The following is a 22,535-nucleotide window of genomic DNA, read 5'->3' as shown; positions in this document are numbered from 1 at the left end:
TCAGCAGTAAATGGGCTGAGGCAGATGCGGAGACAGGCAACATTACTGAGGTGGAAGTAGGCAGTCTTGGTGATGAAAAAGATATTGTATTGGAAGCTCAGCTCAGGGTCAAATAGCATAGTAAATAATTCTGAGGACAAAAGGAAACTAACCAAGGGGATATATTGATAGGATGTTGGAACAGGAAAAAAGGAGTTATATAGAATGTGAGATTGTACATTTTGCTAAGTATTTATGCTTTGAATGAGGAAGGTTAGATGATATGGAACAGAGGGCTTTGGAGGTCGAGGGCCAGAGATTTCTCCTGCCCTCTGTTCTAAATCAATTGCATTTAATCTTGTATACATGACCCCTCTTTCCTGGCCCTTTAACCACTGGAAACGGTTTGTTTCTGAAAGATACCCCCGTCCCATCCTTTCATAATTTTAAAAACCATCATATTGCCCTGTATTCTGCGCACTTTAAAAAAAAACTAATTTTTCACGTCTCTTTGTATTTTGTCATGTCAGGCAGTATCCAAATTGTACCCCCTCTATTGCCTCAAAGTCTTTCTTATAGTGGAGCTCAAATGTAGCCTTTCATAAATACAAATAAATTCAATACAAAGACACAAGTCAGAGTCATATCAACTTTTACTAATCCATGGGGTTTACTGAAAGGCAAGGATTACTTGGACTTTTGTGCATAAGTACCTGTCAATTCTCAAGACATGATCCAATACTTCATTAAATAGTACCAAAGGGACATCAAGCTCCTCCTCATAGAAAACTTTGAGCCTGGCTTTGACATAGTCTCTCAACTCTTCTTGATCCACTGGTATATAATCCTAAAAATAGATACACAGGACTTTAAGAGACAGATCAGACTGGTCAACATTTAAAACAAAGTATTAGCAGTTTACAACTATTTAGATTTAAGAGTAATTGGTAATTAACCACACACAAATAATGTTTAGCACCATATAAAGGTCTAATTTTAAAATTAACAAATTCAGCATATCAAGGCCACCAACATTTGACAATTTACAATTTAAAAAAAAAGTATTACATCAGCCAATTTCTTACCTTGGATAGCCAGTTGCTATACAAAATGGGCCTGGTCAAAGCTTTGTCTTTGTCAATATTAAGGAAATGCTTGAGAGCCACCACGTCAATGTTCTCATCTGTCCATTGTCTTTCCTCATCCTCAACAAGTCTAAAAATAGAGGCAATTGAACATGCATTCTACCTTAGTTCAGTGCAAACAGTGGAAATAGCAACAGTACTGTCAAGGGTTGAATATATAGAATATAAACCTGTCTTGGAACAAGCGCAGAGCCTCGTGAGCCCAAATCCGGATCAAACCTTCGACTGCAAGAGTTTCCAATGGTCTCAAAGCTTCAAAAATTCCTCTCACCCAACGTGTCATTTCACGAGGGGAGTAAATGTAATGCGGTTGTATGTCTTGGGTAAAACGCTCCTGTGAAATAATGGAGTACGCATTACTGAACAAAGTTCAGTTTTTACATCACATCAATAAAATTTCAAACTTCATTTAACTGAGAAGGTTCAGAGACTGCCCGAAGGACCTATTTTAACTTGTACAAGGCAACAGAACACTTTCAGAGATTTAAGAGGGTTTAACCAGTAAACATACATGATACTATCATATTGGAGGAGAAGATTTGTACAGAGATATACAAGAAAATCCAGAGTGAATAGGACCATCAGTCCATCAAGCCTGCTCCATGCAAAATCCATTTATGATTATTCTATTATCTACTTCCTTCCCACCTTTTGATCCCCTATTTTAGGAACCAATTTCCTTCCCCGACCTCCTCTAAAAAAAAAAAAATCAAGGAGTGTTAAATTCCTCTACACCACTCAACAGATAACAATCCAATTTTTTTGTTAAAAAAAAGGTGCCAATTGAACTGAATCAACTAACTTCTCTGGGAGTTTGCTCCACTATCCTTCAACGCAAACCAGTTATTTACCCAATCTTGAGAATAATGTTCTTGTGCACTTCAGTCCCATCCTCATTGCCAACATAATTCTACCTCATTTACATCTTTCATTAATTTGAAGACTAGTACCACTTTTCGCTCAGCCTTCTATGCTCCATATCACGAACTGATGTAACTACCTGTGACATAATGTAGAATTCCACCATAGCAGCAGTAAGGGGGTCTGCATATGTCCGCAAGGATGGAATGAGTCTAAGCATAGCACGGTTGAACGTTCCGTAAATCTGAGTTAGAGAAGCTGGTCCTGGGTAATCCACGTACACAACAGGTACATGGCGTAGGAACCTATGAAGGCAGAAGCAAAGGAGTTTGTAGTCGATTTCCAACTGCAGGTTTAACAGTTCAAATCCAGCAGCTTCCAACAAATCAGTCAATCCAAGGCTTCACTGTACTTCCAACCAAACCAAAGCTTTCATGCTGGAACCCAATGAGCAAAAAGACTAACGTAGGAAATTTATGGTTACAACGGGCCGAAATTCAGGCCCACCAGAAAGCTGGCACACTCCCCAAGTTTTTGAAGTGCTTTTACCACCATCTCGGAAGAGGTCAACTCTTGATCAATAGTCAGGTCTTTGTCTTTCCTTCCCTCTCCCCCTTCTCCCCTTCCCCCCCCCCCCCAAAGGGGACCAGAAAGTCGGTCATAATGGGGACGGAAGTGCAGCGGTAAGTGCTGGTGAGGAGTGGAAGTGGAGGCGGGACAGATTCTCCGCGGCCGTCACTCAGCAGCGGAACGGTGGTGATATCTTGCGCGTCTGTGTCACCACGTCTCTCCCCTCTGTTAAAGGGGAGTGAATCAACCAATCTATAGGATCGGCCACTGGGCCAAGGGAGAGTTTAGGTCACAAGAGGGAGTGCCAAACTGCCTATTGGTGGCCTGGCCAAACCGGAGGACACAGTAGTCCAGCCGACATGGAATCAGCCGGCAAAAAAAAAAAATGACGGCGGCGGCATTAGGTCCTTGCCTTTAATAGCTACCGCGCAGCCAGGGCTCACAGAGAGACTACAAGGTGCACCAACAGAAAAAGCTGTCGGGGACACTGCTCGGCGGGCGTTAAGACTTTTCGGCCTGAATATTGACGGAGGTGGGGGGGTCCCGGCGGTGCGCGCACTGATGACACACTTTCGGACGCAACAGGGCGGAAGTGCCCCTTGCTGAATTTCGCTAGCAGTGGCCATTTGACTAGAAATCGGTGGCCATTGGATTCCATGCCTAGCCACCGCAGTCTGGTGGTAACGGGCCTCCCTCATCAGGACCCTGAATTCAACCCCAACATCTTTGCTCATCGTCATAGGCAGTCCCTCGGAATCGAGGAAGCCTTGCTTCCACTCCCAAAGTGAGTTCTCTGGTGGCTGAACAGTCCAACACGAGAGCCACAGACTCGGTCACAGGTGGGACAGATATTCGTCGAGGGAAGGGGTGTGTGGGGCTGGTTAGCTGCACGCTCCTTCCGCTGTCTGCGTCCGACCTCTTCATGCTCTTTGCGTTGTGACTCAAAGAACTCAACACCCTCCCGGATGCACTTTCTCCACCTCGAGCAGTCTTCGGCCAGGATCTCCCAGGTGTCAGTGGTGATGTCACACTTTACCAGGGAGGCTTTGAGGGTGGCCTTGTAACGTTTCCGCTGCCCACCTTTGGCTCGTTTACCATGAAGGAGCTCTGCATAAAACATTTGCTTTGGGAGTCTCATATCTGGCATGCTATGTGGCCTGCCCAGCGAAGCTGATCAAGTGTGGTCTGTGCTTCAATACTGGGGTAATACCCGCTCTCCTGTATGGATCTGAGGCATGGATGATGTATAGAAGGCACCTCAAGTCGCTGGAGGAGATATACCAACAATGATGTCTCTGCAAGATTCTGCAAATCCCGAGGACAGGCGCACCAACATCAGTGTCCTCGTCTAGGCTAACATCCCCAGTATTGAAGCACTAACCACACTTGATCTTTACTATGCATCAGAAAAGGTCTGAATTTCTTGTACAAGAACAAAAGTAAAACCTAGACAAAATTTAAATAAATATTGAAAAGGACAAAAAGAAACAGATGGAGATCATTTTAATTGGTGCATGATTTCAGTCAACCTTTTGTTTTATGAACTATTGTAAATTACTTGTATTCAGTTGGTAGAAAACTGGCATTTTCAATATTTATTTAATTTTGTCTAAGTTTTACAGACAAAGAAACAAAAACACAGACTTGTCATTCTGCATAATCGTATTCAAAATCTTAACCTTCTGCAAGATTGAATGTGAAACAGCAGAATTATTACCTGTGTGAAAGTGGTTTTCTTCCTGGATCAGTAGATGGATTGCAAGCTCCAACAAATTGGATTCTTTCCAATTTAACCCAGGTCTGGTCTGAAGTACGGAAGAAACCTCCATGTTCTACCATCTGGAACATAGACAGCCCACAATGACAATGTTTCAATCAATGCACCTACTGCTTTAACTCAGCTATCGGCCATACTCCCTCTTACTAACCTGTCTAATGAATGATATAACCCTTTGAGTGCCATATTTGTCCATGTCTGGAAGATTGATTTCATCACAGAAAAGCACAAGCCATTTGCCAAGCTGCACAGGTGCTAACACGACTCCATTCGGTGTCCGACGGTATTCGCAGTAATGATCAAATGTTTTCAGAACTAACTCGGGCGTGGTTGCACTGGAGAAGTTCAGACCCACAACCTACAGTATTAACAAAATGGGAGACAAACATTGCTAGAGTAGCTTCAAACTTGCATTAGTCACTAGTCATATTAATAAAAACAAGTCATTAACAAAAACTAGAAAGGAAAATGAATATTCCAGAAGCAACTATTACAGGTGCTATATTAATGCTAAAACAATTGAGAAAATGACAATTTCTTACCTCCATATCTGGTAATGCTCTTAGTGCACTGAATAGGGTCATAGTCTTGCCAGAACCAGGTGGCCCACATAAAACTAATGGTTTATGCTCAGCCAGCCATGTGTATAGAAGGGCTTCATGACGGACTGTATCCAAAGTTGGTACAACAACATCTGGGGCAGCAACTTTGTGAGTCTCAACTTCAATCTGTGGTACCTTTGACTGCCAAGGAACCCACTCTCCAGTAATGGATACCTAAATATTGAAAAAAGGATGTGGCAAAACAAAATTAATTATTTTCAATTTGAATCTGCTTGAGCAGTTGAATTTAGTGACCGAGCAACTTTGACAAATTGAGATCATTTTATGAAGAAACTGCTGCACAAATGGACTAAAATCTATATTAAATGCCCCATCAAAACAAGACAAAAGACTATCCACCATTAATATCCAGAGACATGACATTACATTCATTAAATGTATATATCAAACATACTGTAGTGTTAACTGCTGGGAGGGAGAGGGAGGAGAGAGAGAGAGGGAGAGGGAGAAGGAAAAGGAGGAAATGTTACAAAATTAACCATTGCAAGGTTTTCCTCATCAGGATTCAACCGCCATACACAAATCTGGGCTTCTCCTCCGTCCCACTATGGTTGGATGATCATCTACAAACACTGCCTCTTTAAGACCATGAATGGGTGAGATGATTTTATCCCTTCCAACTCTTGTGAAAAGTCTCATTCTGGGATGTGATAACTGGAATTCATTCCTAGCCATCTTGCAGATAACATAGTGGAACCCTCCACAAGCTGACTCAATGGGCCCAAGTTTCCACACACGCCTAGAACAGCGCAGTCCCGACCTGGACGCCCATTTTTCACGCCACAAAGTGCGCGTATTCTCCACCTACTTGCAGGTCCTCTGGCCCTCGGCGCAGCCAGCACGAGCTGTGGGGGGGGCGGAGCCAGGTCCCTGCGCTGAAAACAGTGCCGGGACCTCTGCACATGCGTGCTACAGTGGGCGCGCAAGTGCAGTAGCTCCAGGCACCGAACTGTGTGGGAGGGGCCCGAAGCTCGCTCTCTCTCTCTCTCTGACCCACCTGTAAATCTGGAAAGGCCTGCCTGAAGCACTTTCACACAGGTAGGAAGATGGTTTATTTAATCTTTTCTTTGCTTATAAATGTTTATTCAGGTTGGTTTTATTTGTATAATATTTGTAGAAGTATAAATAAGGATTTATTATAGAATTTAATGACTTCCCTTCCCCCCCCCCCCCACCTTGTTCTGGGCGCCTAATTTTTTTAATGTGTAGAACAGGTTTTTTCAGTTCTACAAAAATCTTCACTTGCTCCGTTCTACTTTAGTTTGGAGTACGTTTTCACTGTGGAAACTTTCAAATCAGGCGTCAGTGGCCGGACATGCCTCCTTTTGAAGAAAAAATTCTGTTCCAAAGTAGAACTGTTCTACCTGACTAGAACTGCAGAAAAAAAAATGTGGAGAATTGAGATTTCTAAGATAGTCCGTTCTCCACCAGTTGCTCCTAAAAATCAGGCACAAATCATGTGGAAACTTGGGCCCAATAAGTGGCCACCGCAGGAAGCAGAGCAAGTACAACCTCTGAACAGACGCGGTTCAATGAAGGATTTATCTATTTGCGTTTGCCTCAAAAATCAAAAAGGACAAATTAAAATGAAAATTTTAAATCGCATCCACATAAAAGGCTGGTGGCCCTGTTCACGTTAACTTATTCTTTGCAACAAAAGGAACATTAGGCCATAATACTTTCACCAATGGCTCAATTGATAAATTGTACCACATAGCATGGTAAAAGATCCACACAGGCCAGGAAGTCCAAGGTCTCTGATCTGTTCCACATCAGTTGAGCCAGAATGTCTTGTGGGAGGTAGAGGGAGCGTGGAGGGAAAATGAAAAGGAGCCAGAAGTTTCTACTTCAATATGACACATCATTTTCAAGGAGGGATAAAGATGATAATTGGCAGAAATGGGGCAAAAAATACTGACACTGTGATTTTGAGATAAATAAAGCGAGAAAGTTTGGTTAGAAAGATAAATGAGCCCCAGGATAGTCCTATCCAAATGCTAATTTTTTTTCAAATGTGGGTTGTTCATCAACACATGCAGCTCATGAGCTCATTGTGCAGAGACAAAGGCTTACACAAAAATTATTCAGCATAAAAAAAACCTAACTTGCATATATAGGTTCAAAGGATTTGAACATGTTTGCTCAGAACCAAATTCAAACGCCAAGCACAGGCAACACTTGCAGGCATTTTGCACAAACTGTGACAATATGGGTGCCTTAACTGCTGTCCGTTAAGAGGTTATGAATCAAATAGCAGCAATGTGGTTTCACAGTGAGCTCTCACTCCCCGATATAGCAGCAGGTGTAATTAAATTGAAGACATCACACTTTAGTTGATTAAGACCATGATCCTAGCCAAGTAGTAATACCCGCCCTCCTGTATGGATCGGAGGCATGGACGATGTATAGAAGGCACCTCAAGGCGCTGGAGATATCTCACCAACGATGTCTCCGCAAGATCCTACAAATCCCCTGGGAGGACAGGCACACCAACAATGTCCTTGTCCAGGCCAACATCCCAGTATTGAAGCACTGATCACATTCAATCAGCTTCGCTGGGCAGGCCACATAGTTCACATGCCAGAAACAAGTCTCCCTAAGCAAATGCTTTATGCGGAGCTCCTTCATGGTAAACTAGCCAAAGGTGGGCAGTGGAAACGTTACAAGGACACCCTCAAAGCCTCCCTGGTAAAGTGAGACACCACCACTGACACCTGGGAGACCCTGGCCGAAGACCGCCCGAGGTGGAGAAAGTGCATCCTGGAGGGCGTTGAGTTTTGAGAGTCTCAACGCAAAGAGCGTGAAGAGGTCAGGCGCAGACAGCGGAAGGAGCACGCGGCAGACCAGCCCCACCCACCCCTTCCCTCGACAAATGTCTGTCCCACCTGTGACAAGAGTCTGTGGATCTCGTATTGAACTGTTCAGCCACCAGAGAACTCACTTTGTGAGTGGAAGCAAGTCTTCCTCGATTCCAAGGGACTGCCTATGATGATGATGATGATGATGGATGATGAAGAAACACATCCACTCAAAACTAATTGACACACAAATTAACACTGAAAAGGACAATATTTTAAAGATCAATTCTTACTCCCTTCTTCCCCCTCTTTGTCAACACCAGAACTAGCCAGTTCTGAAAATGGATTCAAAGAAAGAGCAAGGCCTTATATGCTAGTACGAACAATTGGTGATGGGTGAGGGAAAGAAGTACAGGAAAAAAAAAAGGGAGAAAGGAAGCTACAGGTTTAAGTGGCTGTTATGAAACCAAACTCAAAAGAGATAGTCATAAGCTCTTCTCCATCTCCTCACTCCTCTCCTGAGTAGATGCTGCTAAAGCATCTGTAATGGATACTGAGCAAATCAATATATTCAGTAGATTCCAGAAGTAACAGAGAGGGTCGATAAGGGTAGTGTGGTTTATGATGTGTATATGGACTTTCAAAATTAAAGGGCAGGACAGTGGCAGTATGGCTAAGGGACTGAAAACAGTAGTGGTGAATGGTTGATTCTCAGACTAGAGTCAAGTATATAGTGGTTTTCTCAGAGTCAGTATTAAGACCACTGATCTTTTTGATATGCATTGATGACCTGGACTTGGGCATACAGGGTATAATTTCTAAGTCTGCAGATGACTCTAAACTCAAATGTAGTAACGAGGAGGATAGTAACAGACTTCAGGAAGACACACAGATTGGTGAAATGGGCAGATTAAATTGAATGTAGGGAAGTATGAAGTGATCCATTTTGGTAGGAAGAATGAGTGGTAATATAAACTAACTGGTACAACTTTAAAGGGGATGAAGTAACAGAGACCTGGTACACAAATCTTTGAAGGTGACAGGACAAGTTGAGAAGGCTGTTAAAAAGCACTTGGGAGCCTTGGCTTTATTGATAGAGGCAGAGAGTAAAAAAGCAGGGAAGTGATGCTAAACTTTAGTGTACAATTCTGGGCACCACACATTATGAGGGATGTCAAGGCCTTAAAGAGGGTGCAGAATAGATTTACTAGGTGGTACCAGGGACTTCAGTTTTGTAGAGATTGGAAAAGCTAGCGTTGTTTTCCTTGGAGCAAAGAGGTTTAAGAAGAGAATTGATAGACGTGTTCAAAATCATGAACGGTTTTGCGAGTAAATAAGGAGAAACTCTTTCCAGTGGCAGAAGGGTTGGTAACCAAAGGACACAGACTTAAGGTTATTATGCACTGCCTGAAAGTGGTGGAAGCAGATTAAACAGTAACTTTCAAAAAGGGAAAAAAAATAACTGGGCTATGGGGAAAGAACAGTGGAGTGGGACTAATTGGATCATTCCAAAGAACCGGCACAGGCACGATGGGTTGAGTGGCCTCCTTCCGTGATGTATCATTCCATGATTCAACTATTTGCTTCGTGGGGAGTTACTCAATTATATTCTGCTGCCGACAGATCAGTATCAATTTAGGTTAATTCAGTATCATGTACATTAAATATTCTATCAATCTAATAAATCAAACACTTACAGCTGAATTTTTAGGATGTATAAGCCACTTGCCTAGAAGCATGAAGTAAAGTTCAACAAGCAGATGTTCAGAAGCGATAATAAAATATTTCAAATGGGCAAACAATTGGGATTAGATCTGCAAATTATACAGTTCCTACCTCAAAGTCAATGATAGGCATGTTAGGTGTGCTTGGCAATGGAATGGTGGTAATTCGTCTGATGTATTCACCAAGTTCTGCTCTCATCTTCAATCGCGCATCACCCGAAAGTGACCACAGAATTGCATAAATAAGGTATTTCTGGTCAAGAAAAAAAAAAATGAATATTTAGAAAATTACATGACAAGGTATTTCAGGTATAAAATAAGCTAACCAAATCTAAGACTTGCATAAAATCATACCTGGATGTAGCGTTCCAACTGGTCACTCTGCATTGGGAAGTCAGGATGATTAGCATTATATAATGCAATATTTCGACAAGCTTGGTTCAGCATGGAGAAGAGGGAACCAAGGCATCGTAATCGGGTAAAATCCATAATGTGTTCCATCTTAGCAGCATGTTCTACCGCTTTGATAACCAGGCCATTTGAAGTGAAGAATGGCTGCATAACAGTTGCTGCATCTCTCTGTATCTGTAATAAAATGTTTACAGCGTAACATGAAGCTCTTGCACAAGATTACCAAAACATCTTAAAGCAATTAATTTAAGATCTGAAAAAAGTTATTGGTAAAATGATACATTTACAGATTTTTTAAAAATCACATGTCTTAATATTAATAACCAAACAAGAATGATCCTAGGAGGAGATACCAAAGTAGTCCATGTCGAAAAAGTAGAAAACAGATTTGCAAGAGATCTATTAGTGGGAAAATGTGGGTGTTCTATTACAGGTACAACATCCCGAAGCCGAAATTGCGAAAACTGTAATGGTCTGAAAACCGGCATTTTTCTTTAGGAAAGCAAATTGCAGATGGAGTCATCCGAAATTATTGTCTGAATACCGGATTTTTTTTTAGGATATAGGCATTGCAGATGGAGTCATCCGACATGCGATCGCCTTGACGAATGACCCTCCCCCCTGACCCGAGCCGACCCACGTGCTCCCCTCGATCAGGCCCGACCCGACCTGACTCAAGCGCCTTGGTGTTTTTTGAGATTTACAGGTATTGTGAATTTTTGTTGTTTGCCATTGCAACCATGTCAAAAAGGCCAACAGATACCCCAATGGGTAATACAGGTGGTACAAAGAAGAAACATAATTCATTGTCAATTGCCAAGAAAGTGGAGTTACTGCAGAGATTAGATAGAGGTGCTTCAGTGAGAAGACCGAGTGAAGAGTATGGTGTTGGAATCTCCACCATTTATGATATAATAAAACAGAAAGAACAGATCATGAAGTTTTATGCTGAAAGTGACGCTCAGAAAGAAATGAATGAGAAAAACTATGCATAAGCCTAAAAGAGATGAGTTGGATCGAGTAATGATGGAGTGGTGGCGACAGAAGTGAAAAGGTTCCTTTGTCTGGCCCAATGGTGATGCAACAAGCCAAGATATTCCATGCACAACTGGAGATTGGAACTCCATGCGACTACTTTTCAGGTTGGCTATCCAAATTTAAAAAGGCATCAGGCAATTGAAAGTGTGTGGTGAAAAAGCTTCAGCAGATCATGAGGCAGCTGAAAGTTATATGGACGAGTTTGTTAAACTAACTGCTGATGAAAATCTTTCCGTTGAGCAAATCTATAACGCAGACGAGACAACACTGTTTTGGTGCTATATACCAAGACATTAGCAACAGAAGAATCGCAATCAACAGGTGTAAAAGATAGATTGACTGTGCTTGCTTGTGCAAATGCGGCTGGGACACAAGTGTAAGCTCATGGTCATCGGGAAAAGCCAGCGTCCAAGATGTTTCAAGGGCGTGAGAATGCTCCCAGTGTATGATGATGTTAATAAGAACCCATGGGTAACCAGGGTAATTTTTCTGAAATGGTTTGAGAAGCATTTTGTTCCTGAGGTTTGTGCTCATTGCAAGGCAGCTGGCCTTGATGGAAACTGCAAAAAATTCTTACTGTTAGACAATTGCTCAGCACATCCTGATGCTGAACTAAAGGATAATGCCTGCGGCATCTATTTACCTTCCAAAGTAACATCCCTGGTACAACCGATGGACCAAGGAATTTTGAGATCAATGAAGTGTCTCTACAAAAACGAATTCATGAAGTGTTTGTTTAGTGCTGTGAACAGAGACATGGGGATAACAACATTCTCAAAAGATTTATCTGTGAAGGACGCCAGATGGGCAGCTGCGGATGCATGGAGTGAGGTAACTAAAAATACCTTGACTAATGCTTGGCATAACCTGTGACTAGCAACTATGTTTAATGAGGAGGATGATGATGATGATGACGACGAACGGTTATGTGTCCAAAAAGAAAATGATTTCTGAACTTTTAGAATATGCAAACGGGCTGATTTGTGAAGCTGCACTAGCAGTGAATGAAGACGATGTCACAAAAGTCATGGACATAGACAATGATGCTTCTGTTGTGCATGCAGTGACAGATGATGAAATTGTGGGCATGGTTTTGCATCCAGAGGAAAAAGGATGAAAGCAGAGGATGACGATGCTGATGTTGATAATCAAGTGGAAAAAGTGTCCACTGACAAAGCTATCAATCTTTGTCATGAAGTAATTAACGCCCTAGAGCAACGAAACTTCATTAAGTGAAGAGGAAATAATGCAGGTGTATAAAATTTGGGGAAAATGAATCAAAGAAAAGCCCAAATTAAAATTAGTCCATATGTTTAAGAGGGTATCGCAGAAGAGAGTGTCCAAGACCTACAGCCTACAACTACACCAGCAATTTCCACACTTGAAAATCCTATTGCTGGCCCATCTGCAAGCCCAGACATCATAGCTGAGCCTTCTACCCCAAGCTCTTCCTCAAGCACAACCTCCAGCCAATTGTAATCTGTACCTATTTCTGTGCAGTTTACTTAGGAAGTGATCACAGGAAGAATATACATTACTTGTATTCTGTTTCATACCTGTACTCTTGTTTACCAAATAAAAACATTTATTTATTCTATTTCATGCTTTGAGTACATTCCTTTTCATATTTTAAGCTTGGGTTGTGCTAAGCCATTTTAATGTCAGACCCAAAATTCAGAAAAATATGAAAACCAGCACTGCCTCGACCCCAAGGTTGCCAGATTCGGGATGTCTGATTTATTCTCCGAAAGCCGGAAAAACCCAAAAATCGGCTGGGAGATGGACGGATTTCTTCTCCAAAATCCAGAAAACCAGCACAGCCTCGGTCCAGAGGCTGCCGGATTCGGGACGTTGTACCTGTATTCAGTAGGGAAGAGATACAGCGCCATTTACTTTTTATTTCAATACATCACCAATTACATCTTCAATACAGCCTCCCTGGCCATCCAGATGATCTGGCTCACATTTATAAAGAGTCAACCTCTGCGGAACCAATTCAGGATTCACATACAAGTGATCTTTCTACTCTGGGCTTAAACTGAACCAAATTCCATTACATAAACTTTCTTGTAATTTATCAGTGAATTTTACTGCACAAGAGCTGGATGCTGTAAATCTGAAATAAACAGAAAATGCTGGAAATACTCCGGTCAGACAGCAAGTATGGAGACAGAAACAGAGTCAATGTCTCAGGTCGATTTCCTTTCTTAGAACTGGAAAAAAGTTAGAGCTGCAGGTTTTAAGCAAGTACAGAAGCAGGAAAAGGGAGGGGGCAGACAGAGGGGAGGAAAGAACAAAAGGGAAGGTCTGTGATAGGGTGGAAGGCAGAAGAGATTACATGGCAAAAGGGATGATGATGCAAGGCAAAAGGGGATGGTAATGGGACAAGTAAAGAAATAAGATGGGTCTAGGTGATGTAAATGGTAATAGCAGAATCAGCTGCTGTCCGAAAAAATGAGGGTAGTGGTTATGAACCACCCAGAAGGCTGCAACATGCCTAATCGAAAGATGAGGTGCTATTCCTCATGCTTACGTTGAGCTTCACTGGAACAATGCAGGAGACAGAGTGGGAAAACAGGGAATTAATTAAAATGACAGATGACCGGAAACTCAGGAGTCACGCTTGCGGACTGAACAGAGATGTACCGCAAAGCGGTCACCCAATCTGTGTTTGGTCTCCCCAATACAGGAGGAGACCGCATTATGAACAGCAAATACAGTATATTAAATTGAAAGAAGTACAAGTAAATTGCTGAAATGTTAACTTTCTCTTTCCACAGATGCTGCCTTAACTGCTGAGTATTAACAACATTTTCTGTTTTTAATCACTGATAAAATTAGTTCAGTACCTGAAGCATCGGTGAAGCAGTTTCTTGTTCCTCATCCTCTTTACCCTTGCGTCTACGCTGGGCCTCATCCTCTCCCTCATCCAGAGGAATAAAACGTAGTCTCGCCAAGAAGTTATTGAAGATCATATCAGTACTGAGAACATCCTCACTAAACCATACCATTCCACATCTGGATACCGTGGCCAGTGTAGCATATTTCAAGTCTTGGACCTCAAACATAATTCGCACCTATTGAAAGGAAAATACATTTTTTTTTTAAAAACGGTATATATTTTAGGCCTTCATGTAAATTGTTTTTGGTGAGTTTAAGTTCTGTTCAACACAATTCTGCATCAATCTTTTGCAAAAATTCTTACATTTGGTGGAAGGCTGAGACGTTCTCCATTGGGCAGGGTAAGCAATTTGTTATCATCTAAAACAGAATTCAGGTTTTCTACCCATTCTGGATCCACGTCACCATCAAATATAATCCACTGACGTTTCTGCAGCTCACCTCGTACGTTGTCAATAATTCTAAAAACCATAAATATCATTACATAAATTGTAAAACATCTTTAACTATCGAAGTATATATTTTGAACTCCAAGTATACACTTAAAATTTAATGCTGAATTCAAAAAAAAATAAATGGAATAAAAAAAAATATTGTTTCAATGGGTGGCTGAGCGAGTTTAGCCAGACAGTAGCTGAGCCATACAGATCACGAAGATGTAATTCGAGTTAGTTGACTGCAACTCAACACCCATAAATTAGGGAGGGAAGTAACAAAATAAACTAGGGTTGACCCTTGCTGGAAGTGTGAATGCATGAACGATTTGTGAAGAAAAGATCAAGCTTGGCCATCATGGCCCTGCAGTCAAATAGCCTGTTGGCATTCATGGTTAAGCCTCAAATATATAAAGTGGCCACATGGATAAGGTACTAGAGGCCAACCAGCATCTTAGAATTGTACTCAGGAGTCAACACCTTCAGGAAGGGAAGGGAGAAAAATTGGTGAGGAAACAAAATTTCCAATACATCTAGGTAACCAACTTACTTTCTAAGAACGTGTGTGAACAATCCATCAGTCCATTCTCTGGTGTTTGGGTCTAACGTTCCATATAAATGTTCCTTGCTGATAGCTTTTGGATCAATGATATGAGCAACTCCTTCTGCTCCCTCAAGTCGTTCAAGGGCCTTTAGTAAAACACGCCAGGCCATACTTTTTCCACTGCCTGATGGCCCCACCATCATCAAACCATGGTTTATCTGAGAGATCTGATACAGCTGAAGCACCTAAGGTGGCACATGTATATCAAATTAAAAATACTATGCATTGTTGAATAGACCAAAATATATACAAAAAGTTATTTAATGCTGGAGAAAACACCCCTACAAAATCTACATATTCAGAACTTACCTTTTCAACCCACATTCCACCAACATCTTCACCATCACCATAGGTAAGGTACATTTCTTGACAAACCTTCTTCAACTCCTCACGCAATTTAGTCATTGCTCCACGGTGGTACGGTACCCCAGGGAACACATCAGACAAAAGACTAAAAAGCAGTGGGATGTCTTCTGCAACCAGTTTGGGAACCATTGTCTCACAAACACTCTGGATCAGAATCTGTGGATGGATTGATCAATTCATGACTGGAACATCTTAACATGAAAATGGTTTAACAATAAAACCTAAAGTGGAAAGTGTTTAGTTGAAGTAAAGGTCAGAAATGCTTGTTTTTAAAGAGGAGTTACTACACATTCTACATAGAGAATGTAAGAGTACAATAACTAAAGTAGCAAGAAATCTAAGCAACATAAAAAGTTAATTTAACCTATTTTAGCCTCACATTAACTAAATGTTGAGAAATAAATGTAAAACGTTTTAGACATGGGCTTAAAAAAAAAGAAATGGTAACTGCTGTCAACATTTTTCAATGTTATAATTAGGACAGCATAACAATGAAATTATTATTTAAATGGAGAAAGATTGCAAAGTGCTGCAGTGCAGCAGGACCTGGGGGTACTTGTGCATGAATCACAAAAGGATAATATGCAGGTACAGCAAGTGATCAGGAAGGCCAATGGAATCTTGGCCTTTATTGTAAGGGGATGGAGTATAAAAGCAGGGAAGTCCTACTACAGTTGTACAGGGTATTGGTGAGGCCACACCTGGAATACTGCGTGCAGTTTTGATTTCCATATTTACAAAAAGGATATACTTGCTTTGGAGGCAGTTCAGAGAAGGTTCACTAGGTTGATTCCCGAGATGGGGGGGTTGATTTAGGAGGAAAGGTTGAGTAGGTTGGGCCTCTACTCATTGGAATTCAGAAGAATGAGAGGTGATCTTATCGAAACGTAAAGAACTCTGGATCAGTTCCTATGGAGTGGAGGGTAGCCAATGTAACCCCACTTTTTTTTTTAAAAAAAAGAGGGAGAAAACAGGGAATTATAGAAACATATAAAATAGGTGCAGAAGTAGACCATTCGGCCTTTCAAGCCTGCACCGCCATTCAATGAGTTCATGGCTGAACATGCAACTTCAGTACCCCATTCCTGCTTTCTCGCCATACCCCTTGATCCCCTGGTAGTAAGGACTACATCCAACTCCTTTTTGAATATATTTAGTGAATTGGCCTCAACAACTTTGTGGTATAGAATTCCACAGGTTCACCACTCTCTGGGTGAAGTTTCTCCTCATCTCGGTCCTAAATGGCTTATCCCTTATCCTTAGAATGTGACTCCTGGTTCTGGACTTCCCCAAATTGTGAACATTCTTCCTGCATCTAACCTGTCTAAACCCATCAGAATTTTAAACGTTTCTATGCGATCCCCTCTCATTCTTCTGAACTCCAGTGAATACAAGCCCAGTTGATCCAGTGTTTGATATATGTCAGTCCCGCCATCCCGGGAATCCATCTGGTGAACCTTCGCTGCACTCCCTCAAGAGCAAGAACGTCCTTCCTCAAGTTAGGAGATGAAAACTGAACACAATATTCCAGGTGAGGCCTCCCTGCTCCTATACTCAAATCCCCTAGCTATGAAAGCCAACATGCCATTTGCCACCTTCACCGCCTGCTGTACCTACATGCCAACTTTCAATGACTCATGAACCATGACACCCAGGTCTTGTTACACCTCCCTTTTTCCTAATCTGCCACCATTCAGATAATATTCTGCCTTCGTGTTTTTGCCACCAAAGTGGATAACCTCACATTTATCCACATTATACTGCATCTGCCATGCATTTTCCCACTCACCTAACCTGTCCAAATCACCCTCCAGCCTCTTAGCATCCTCCTCACAGCTCACACCGCCACCCAGTTTAGTGTCATCTGCAAACTTGGAGATATTACACTCAATTCCTTCATCCAAATCATTAATGTATATTGTAAATATCTGGGGTCCCAGCAGAGCCCTGCGGCACTCCACTAGTCACTGCCTCCCATTCCGAAAAGGACCCGTTTATCCCGACTCTCTGCTTCCTGTCTGCCAACCAATTCTCTATCCACGCCAGTACATTACCCCCAATACCATGCGCTTTGATTTTGCATACCAATCCCTTATGTGGGACCTTGTCAAAGGCTTTTTGAAAGTCCAAATACATCACATCCACTGGTTCTCCTCTATCTACTCTACTAGTTACATTCTCAAAAAATTCCAGAAGATTTGTCAAGCATGATTTCCCTTTTACAAATCCATGCTGACTTGGACCAATCCTGTCACTGCTTTCCAAATGCGCTGCTATTTCATCCTTAATTGATTCCAACATTTTCCCCACTACTGATGTCCGGTCTATAATTACCCATTTTCTCTCTCCCTCCTTTTTAAAAAAGTACTGTTACATTAGCTACCCTCCAGTCCATAGGAACTGATCCAGAGTTGATAGATTGTTGGAAAATGACCACCAATGCATCCACTATTTCTAGGGCCACCTCCTTAAGTACTCTGGGATGCAGACTATCAGGCCCCAGGATTTATCGGCCTTCAATCCCATCAATTTGCCCAACACAATTTCCCGCCTAATAAGGATATCTTTCAGTTCCTCCTTCTCACTAGACCCTCGGTCCCCAAGTACATCCGGAAGGTTATTTGTGTCTTCCTTCGTGAAGGCAGAACCAAAGTATCTGTTCAATTGGTCTGCCATTTCTTTGTTCCCCATTACTAATTCACCCGAGTCTGACTGCAAGGGATCTATGTTTGTCTTCACTAATTTTTTTCTCTTCACATATCTATAGAAGCTTTTGCAGTCACTTATGTTCCCGGCAAGCTTCCCCTCGTACTCTATTTTCCCCCTCCTAATTAAACCTCCTCTGCTGAATTCTAAATTTCTCCCAGTCCTCAGGTTTGCTGCTTTTTCTGGACAATTTATATGACTCTTCCTTGGATCTAACACTATCCTTAATTTCCCTTGTTAGCCACAGTTGAGCCACCTTCCCTGTTTTATTTTTACTCCAGACAGGGATGTACAACTGTTGAAGTTCATCCATGTGATCTATAAATGTTTGCCATTGCCTATCCACCATCAACCCTTTAAGTATCATTTGCCAGTCTAATCTAGCCAATTCAGGCCTCATGCCGTCGAAGTTAGCTTTCCTTAAGTTTAGGACCCTAGTTTCTGAATTAACTGCGTCACTCTCCATCTTAGTAAAGAATTCTACCATATTATGGTCACTCTTCCCCAAGGGGCCTCACACAACAAGATTGCTAATTAGTCCCTTCTCATTACACATCACCCAGTCTAGGATGGCCAGCTCTCTAGTTGGTTCCTTGACATATTGGTCTAGAAAATCATCCCTAATACACTCCAGGAAATCCTCCTCTACCGCATTGCTATCAGTTTGGTTAGCCCAATCTATATGTAAATTAAAGTCGCCCATGATAACTGCACACCTCCCTTATTTCTTGTTTGATGCTGTCCCCAACCTCACTACTACTGTTTGGTGGCCTGTGCACAACTCCCACCAGCGTTTTCTGCCCTTTGATATTCCGCAGCTCCACCCATACCGATTCCACATTATCCAAGCCAATGTCCTTCCTTACTATTGCATTAATTTCCTCTTTCACCATCAATGCCACCCCCCCACCTTTTCCTTTCTATCTTTCCTGAATGTTGAATACCCCTGGATGTTGAGTTCCCAGCATTGGTCACCCTGGAGCCATGTCTCCGTAATGCCAATTACATCATATCCGTTAACTGCTGTCTGCGCAGTTAATTCGTCCACCTTATTCCGAATACTCCTCGCATTGAGGCAGAGCCTTCAGACTTGTCTTTTTAACACACTTTGCCCCTTTAGAATTTTGCTGTAATGTGGCCCTTTTTGTTTTTTGCCTTGGGATTCTCTGCCCTCCACTTTTACTATTCTCCTTTCTATCTTTTGCCTCTGCCTCCCTGCATAGGTTCCCATTCCCCTGCCATATTAGTTTAACTCCTCCCCAACAGCACTAGCAAACACCACCCCCCTAGGACATTGGTTCCGGTCCTGCCCATGTGCAGACCATCCGGCTTGTACTGGTCCCACCTTCCCCCAGAACCGGTTCCAATGCCCCAGGAATTTGAATCTCTCCCTTCTGCACCACTCAAGCCACGTATTCATCTGAGCTATCCTGCGATTCCTACTCTGACTAGGATTCCTAAGATTATGAGGGAGCTTGACAGGGTGGATGCAGAAAAGATGTTTCCACTAGAGGGCATAATCTTAGAATAAGAGGCCGCCCATTTAAAACTGAGATGAGAAGCAATTTCTTCTGAGGGTTGTGGATCTATGGAATTCGCTGCATCAGAGAGCTGTGTTGGCTGGGTCATTTAATCTATTTAAGGTGGAGATGGACAGATTTTTGAGCAATAAGGGAGTAAAGGGTTATGGGGAGCAGGCAGGGAAGTGGAGCCGAGTCCACGATCAGATCAGCCATGATCGTAATAATTGGCGGAGCATTCTCGAGGGGCCACATGGCCTACCCCTGCTCCTATTTCTTACGTTCTGATGCAATACAGCTTAGTTTTATACTACATGTATTTTTTTTTATATACACAGTCCAATATATAATTTGAAAAGTAAGTGACATGGAATTGCAATCTTTACAGACGGTGCTGTGCTGAACTACTAACCTCTTGCTCAGGCAAGTTCTCTGCAATTTCTGCCTCATCAACATCTTCACCACGTTCTCTCTTCTCTTTCTTTATCTTCTGAATCCTCTCCCGCTTCACATTACCCGCACTTACTAGCACACTCTTCAGGGCTCGCAGACCAAAATCGTAGTGGCTCTGGGATGACAGCTGTTCATCACAAAGCCTTGAAAAAGCAATTTTTGAACTTCAATGTATGCCAGTTATGCAAATAGAATGTTAACAAATGAAACATTTAATCAGGACTATAAATATACAAATTTTATAATTTCTCTCATTTATGCCAAAACAAACTTAAAAAAGAGTCAAGTTTTAAAGTTAAAGATGCTTACTTGAAGAATGGAACAATCTTGTTTGCAAGGGTTTCAGCAGTACGGAACCCTTGTGAGTACAACATAACCTGCGCAATAAGTTGCCGATCAGGTTTTGTCATTGCCAAACTACGGAAAAGTTTTTTCAAGTTATCTGGTAGGTTGGAGCGACCAGCATAGCCTGGATTCATAGTAATGAAAATAGCCATATCTGCCCTGACTTTCACTTCTTTGTTCAGCAGCTCACAGGTGATCGTAAGAGAACCTGGAAGAAAATGAAAAGAGCTCAAGCTGCAAGTCCAATGCTTCATAGAAGAAGAGTAAGCCAGTCATCGCTGAACCTGTTCTGCCATTCCATTAGATAAGGTTTGATCTGTTCAACTCTAGTTGCCCATCTTTGATCCATATCCCTCAATACCCTTCCCCAACAAAGATCTATGGAACACTTCAATTTATCCAGCATCCACAGCCTTGAAGGAGAAAGTTAAACATTTTCACTAGCCTTTGTGATGAAAGTGCTTTGTGATTTCACTTGTAAATAGAACAGGTCAAATTTTAAGATGGTGCCCTCTCTGGGTTCCACTACCGGAAAAAATAATTTCTCTGTATCCACCACATCAAATCAATTTATACCTTAATTAGATCACCCCTCAACCGTCAAAATCAAGTTTATGCAACCTGTCCTCGTAATTTAGCCCTTTAAGCCCAGGTATGATCCTGGTGAATACGCGCTCTACCCCTTCCAAGGCCAATATATCTTTCCTGAGGATTGGTGCCCAAAACTGAACACAATACTCCAGAAGGGGTCTGATTAAGGCTCTATACAACTGAAGCATCACTTCCACACTTTGGTATTCCAACCTCCTTGAGATATAAGCCATAATTCCAATAGCCTTTTTGATTGCTTTTTATACCTCAGAATCTTACAGCATAGAATGAGGGCATTCGGCCCATCGTGCCTGGGCTGAAAGAGCTATCCAATTCGTCCCACTCCCCTAGCTTTCTCCCCATAACCCTGCAAATTAGTCCCAGTACATGTCCAATCGGCCTTTTAAAAAGTTACTATGGAATCGGATTCCATTACCCTTTCAGATAGTGCGTTCCAGATTTTAACAACCCTCGGAAGAAATTTCTCATTTTCCCTCTTAGTTCTTCTGCAAATTATTTCAAATCTATGACCTCTGGTTACCAATCCACTTGCCAGAAGAACTAGTTTCTCCCTACTTGTTCTATCAAAACCCTCAAATTTTAAATACCTCAAAAAGGTCTCCCCTTAACATTCTCTGCTCAAAGGAAAACAATCCCAGCTTCTCCAATCTCTTCACATAACTGAACTACCTCATCCCTGGCATCATCCTGGTAAACCTCCTCTGTACCCTCTCCAGAGCCTTGACATCCTTCCTAAAGTGTGGTGCCCAGAATTGTACACAATACTCCATCCAATCATTGATAGAGCCTTCAACTGCCATGGTCCCATTCTTTAGAACTCCCTCCCCAAGTCGCTCAGCCTCACCTCACCACCTTTGAAAATTTCTTAAAATCCATCTATTCAACTAAGCTTTCAGTTGCCTCTCATAACTCACCCACCAGAGCTTGGCATAAATTCCTTGGATTTATTTTCTCCTTTCTCGGTAAAACATCTTGGTATGTTTTCTGCTATATAAATGTTCGTTGCTGTTGGTATTTACCATTCTAAGATTGTATGAACAGAGTTAGCCCAACCAAGCCCATTTTGTTTTAAAAAAAAAATTAGTATACCTCATTTTTTCTATGATCCTAATCCCAATCCTACATTCTTCATATCCCCATAATATCCACTTATCAAGTATCTATTCTCAAACACCACACAGAAGGCTATAGATGTAAAATCAACTGAAGACTATGTACCAACACTGAATACTTTAACTAATTAGGAAACATGACTGCTGCAAAATTTAAAATAAAATGTAAAAAGTAAAGTTGTAGCACTGTAGAAATGTTCTAAAGTTCAATATCTAGAAAGACCAGAATAGCATTAAACCAAACTATGCACACAACATACTTCGGTCACGGTTGGGATTGGAGTGCTCACGGAGTGCTTCCTGGATGCACTGTATTTGCTGGGATACAGCAGACAGCATACGTTCTTCAAGGCGATTAAATTCATCAAAACAACCCCAGGCTCCCACCTGGCAGAGACCCACAAATATACGACCCATAGCCTAATAATTTAAAAAAAAATTAGATAAGAAAAACCTCATTAAAAAAAATACTGCAAGCATTAAGGAAAATGTTATATAAAGAAATAAGTGTGGCACCTAAGAATTTAAGAGTAAGGCCAGCAAAGAGGCACAAATT

The 22,535-nt window shown here is 41.8% G+C and overlaps 1 protein-coding gene across 2 annotated transcripts in view; it reads right to left on the bottom strand.

Annotated features, from left to right (window-relative positions):
- Window positions 1-22,535, bottom strand: part of dync1h1 (dynein, cytoplasmic 1, heavy chain 1) — a 104,077-nt gene that overhangs the window by 48,450 nt on the left and 33,092 nt on the right. For both annotated transcript variants that reach the window (XM_070879383.1, XM_070879384.1), the window contains exons 29-44: window positions 22,240-22,399; window positions 20,220-20,463; window positions 19,870-20,053; window positions 15,175-15,387; window positions 14,812-15,050; window positions 14,132-14,288; window positions 13,776-14,003; window positions 9,832-10,062; window positions 9,590-9,730; window positions 4,875-5,108; window positions 4,484-4,690; window positions 4,273-4,394; window positions 2,125-2,290; window positions 1,295-1,458; window positions 1,065-1,194; window positions 693-826 (exon numbers count right to left, since the gene is read on the bottom strand). In XM_070879383.1, the coding sequence (XP_070735484.1) occupies window positions 693-826; window positions 1,065-1,194; window positions 1,295-1,458; window positions 2,125-2,290; window positions 4,273-4,394; window positions 4,484-4,690; window positions 4,875-5,108; window positions 9,590-9,730; window positions 9,832-10,062; window positions 13,776-14,003; window positions 14,132-14,288; window positions 14,812-15,050; window positions 15,175-15,387; window positions 19,870-20,053; window positions 20,220-20,463; window positions 22,240-22,399 (2,954 nt within the window). The remainder of the gene's footprint in view (window positions 1-692; window positions 827-1,064; window positions 1,195-1,294; window positions 1,459-2,124; window positions 2,291-4,272; window positions 4,395-4,483; window positions 4,691-4,874; window positions 5,109-9,589; window positions 9,731-9,831; window positions 10,063-13,775; window positions 14,004-14,131; window positions 14,289-14,811; window positions 15,051-15,174; window positions 15,388-19,869; window positions 20,054-20,219; window positions 20,464-22,239; window positions 22,400-22,535) is intronic.

This window comes from Pristiophorus japonicus, chromosome 4 (genome assembly GCF_044704955.1).
Source record: "Pristiophorus japonicus isolate sPriJap1 chromosome 4, sPriJap1.hap1, whole genome shotgun sequence".
Classification (NCBI taxonomy): domain Eukaryota; kingdom Metazoa; phylum Chordata; class Chondrichthyes; family Pristiophoridae; genus Pristiophorus; species Pristiophorus japonicus.
Note: the sequence above shows the minus strand (reverse complement) of the source record. Positions and strands in the feature narration are given on the sequence as shown.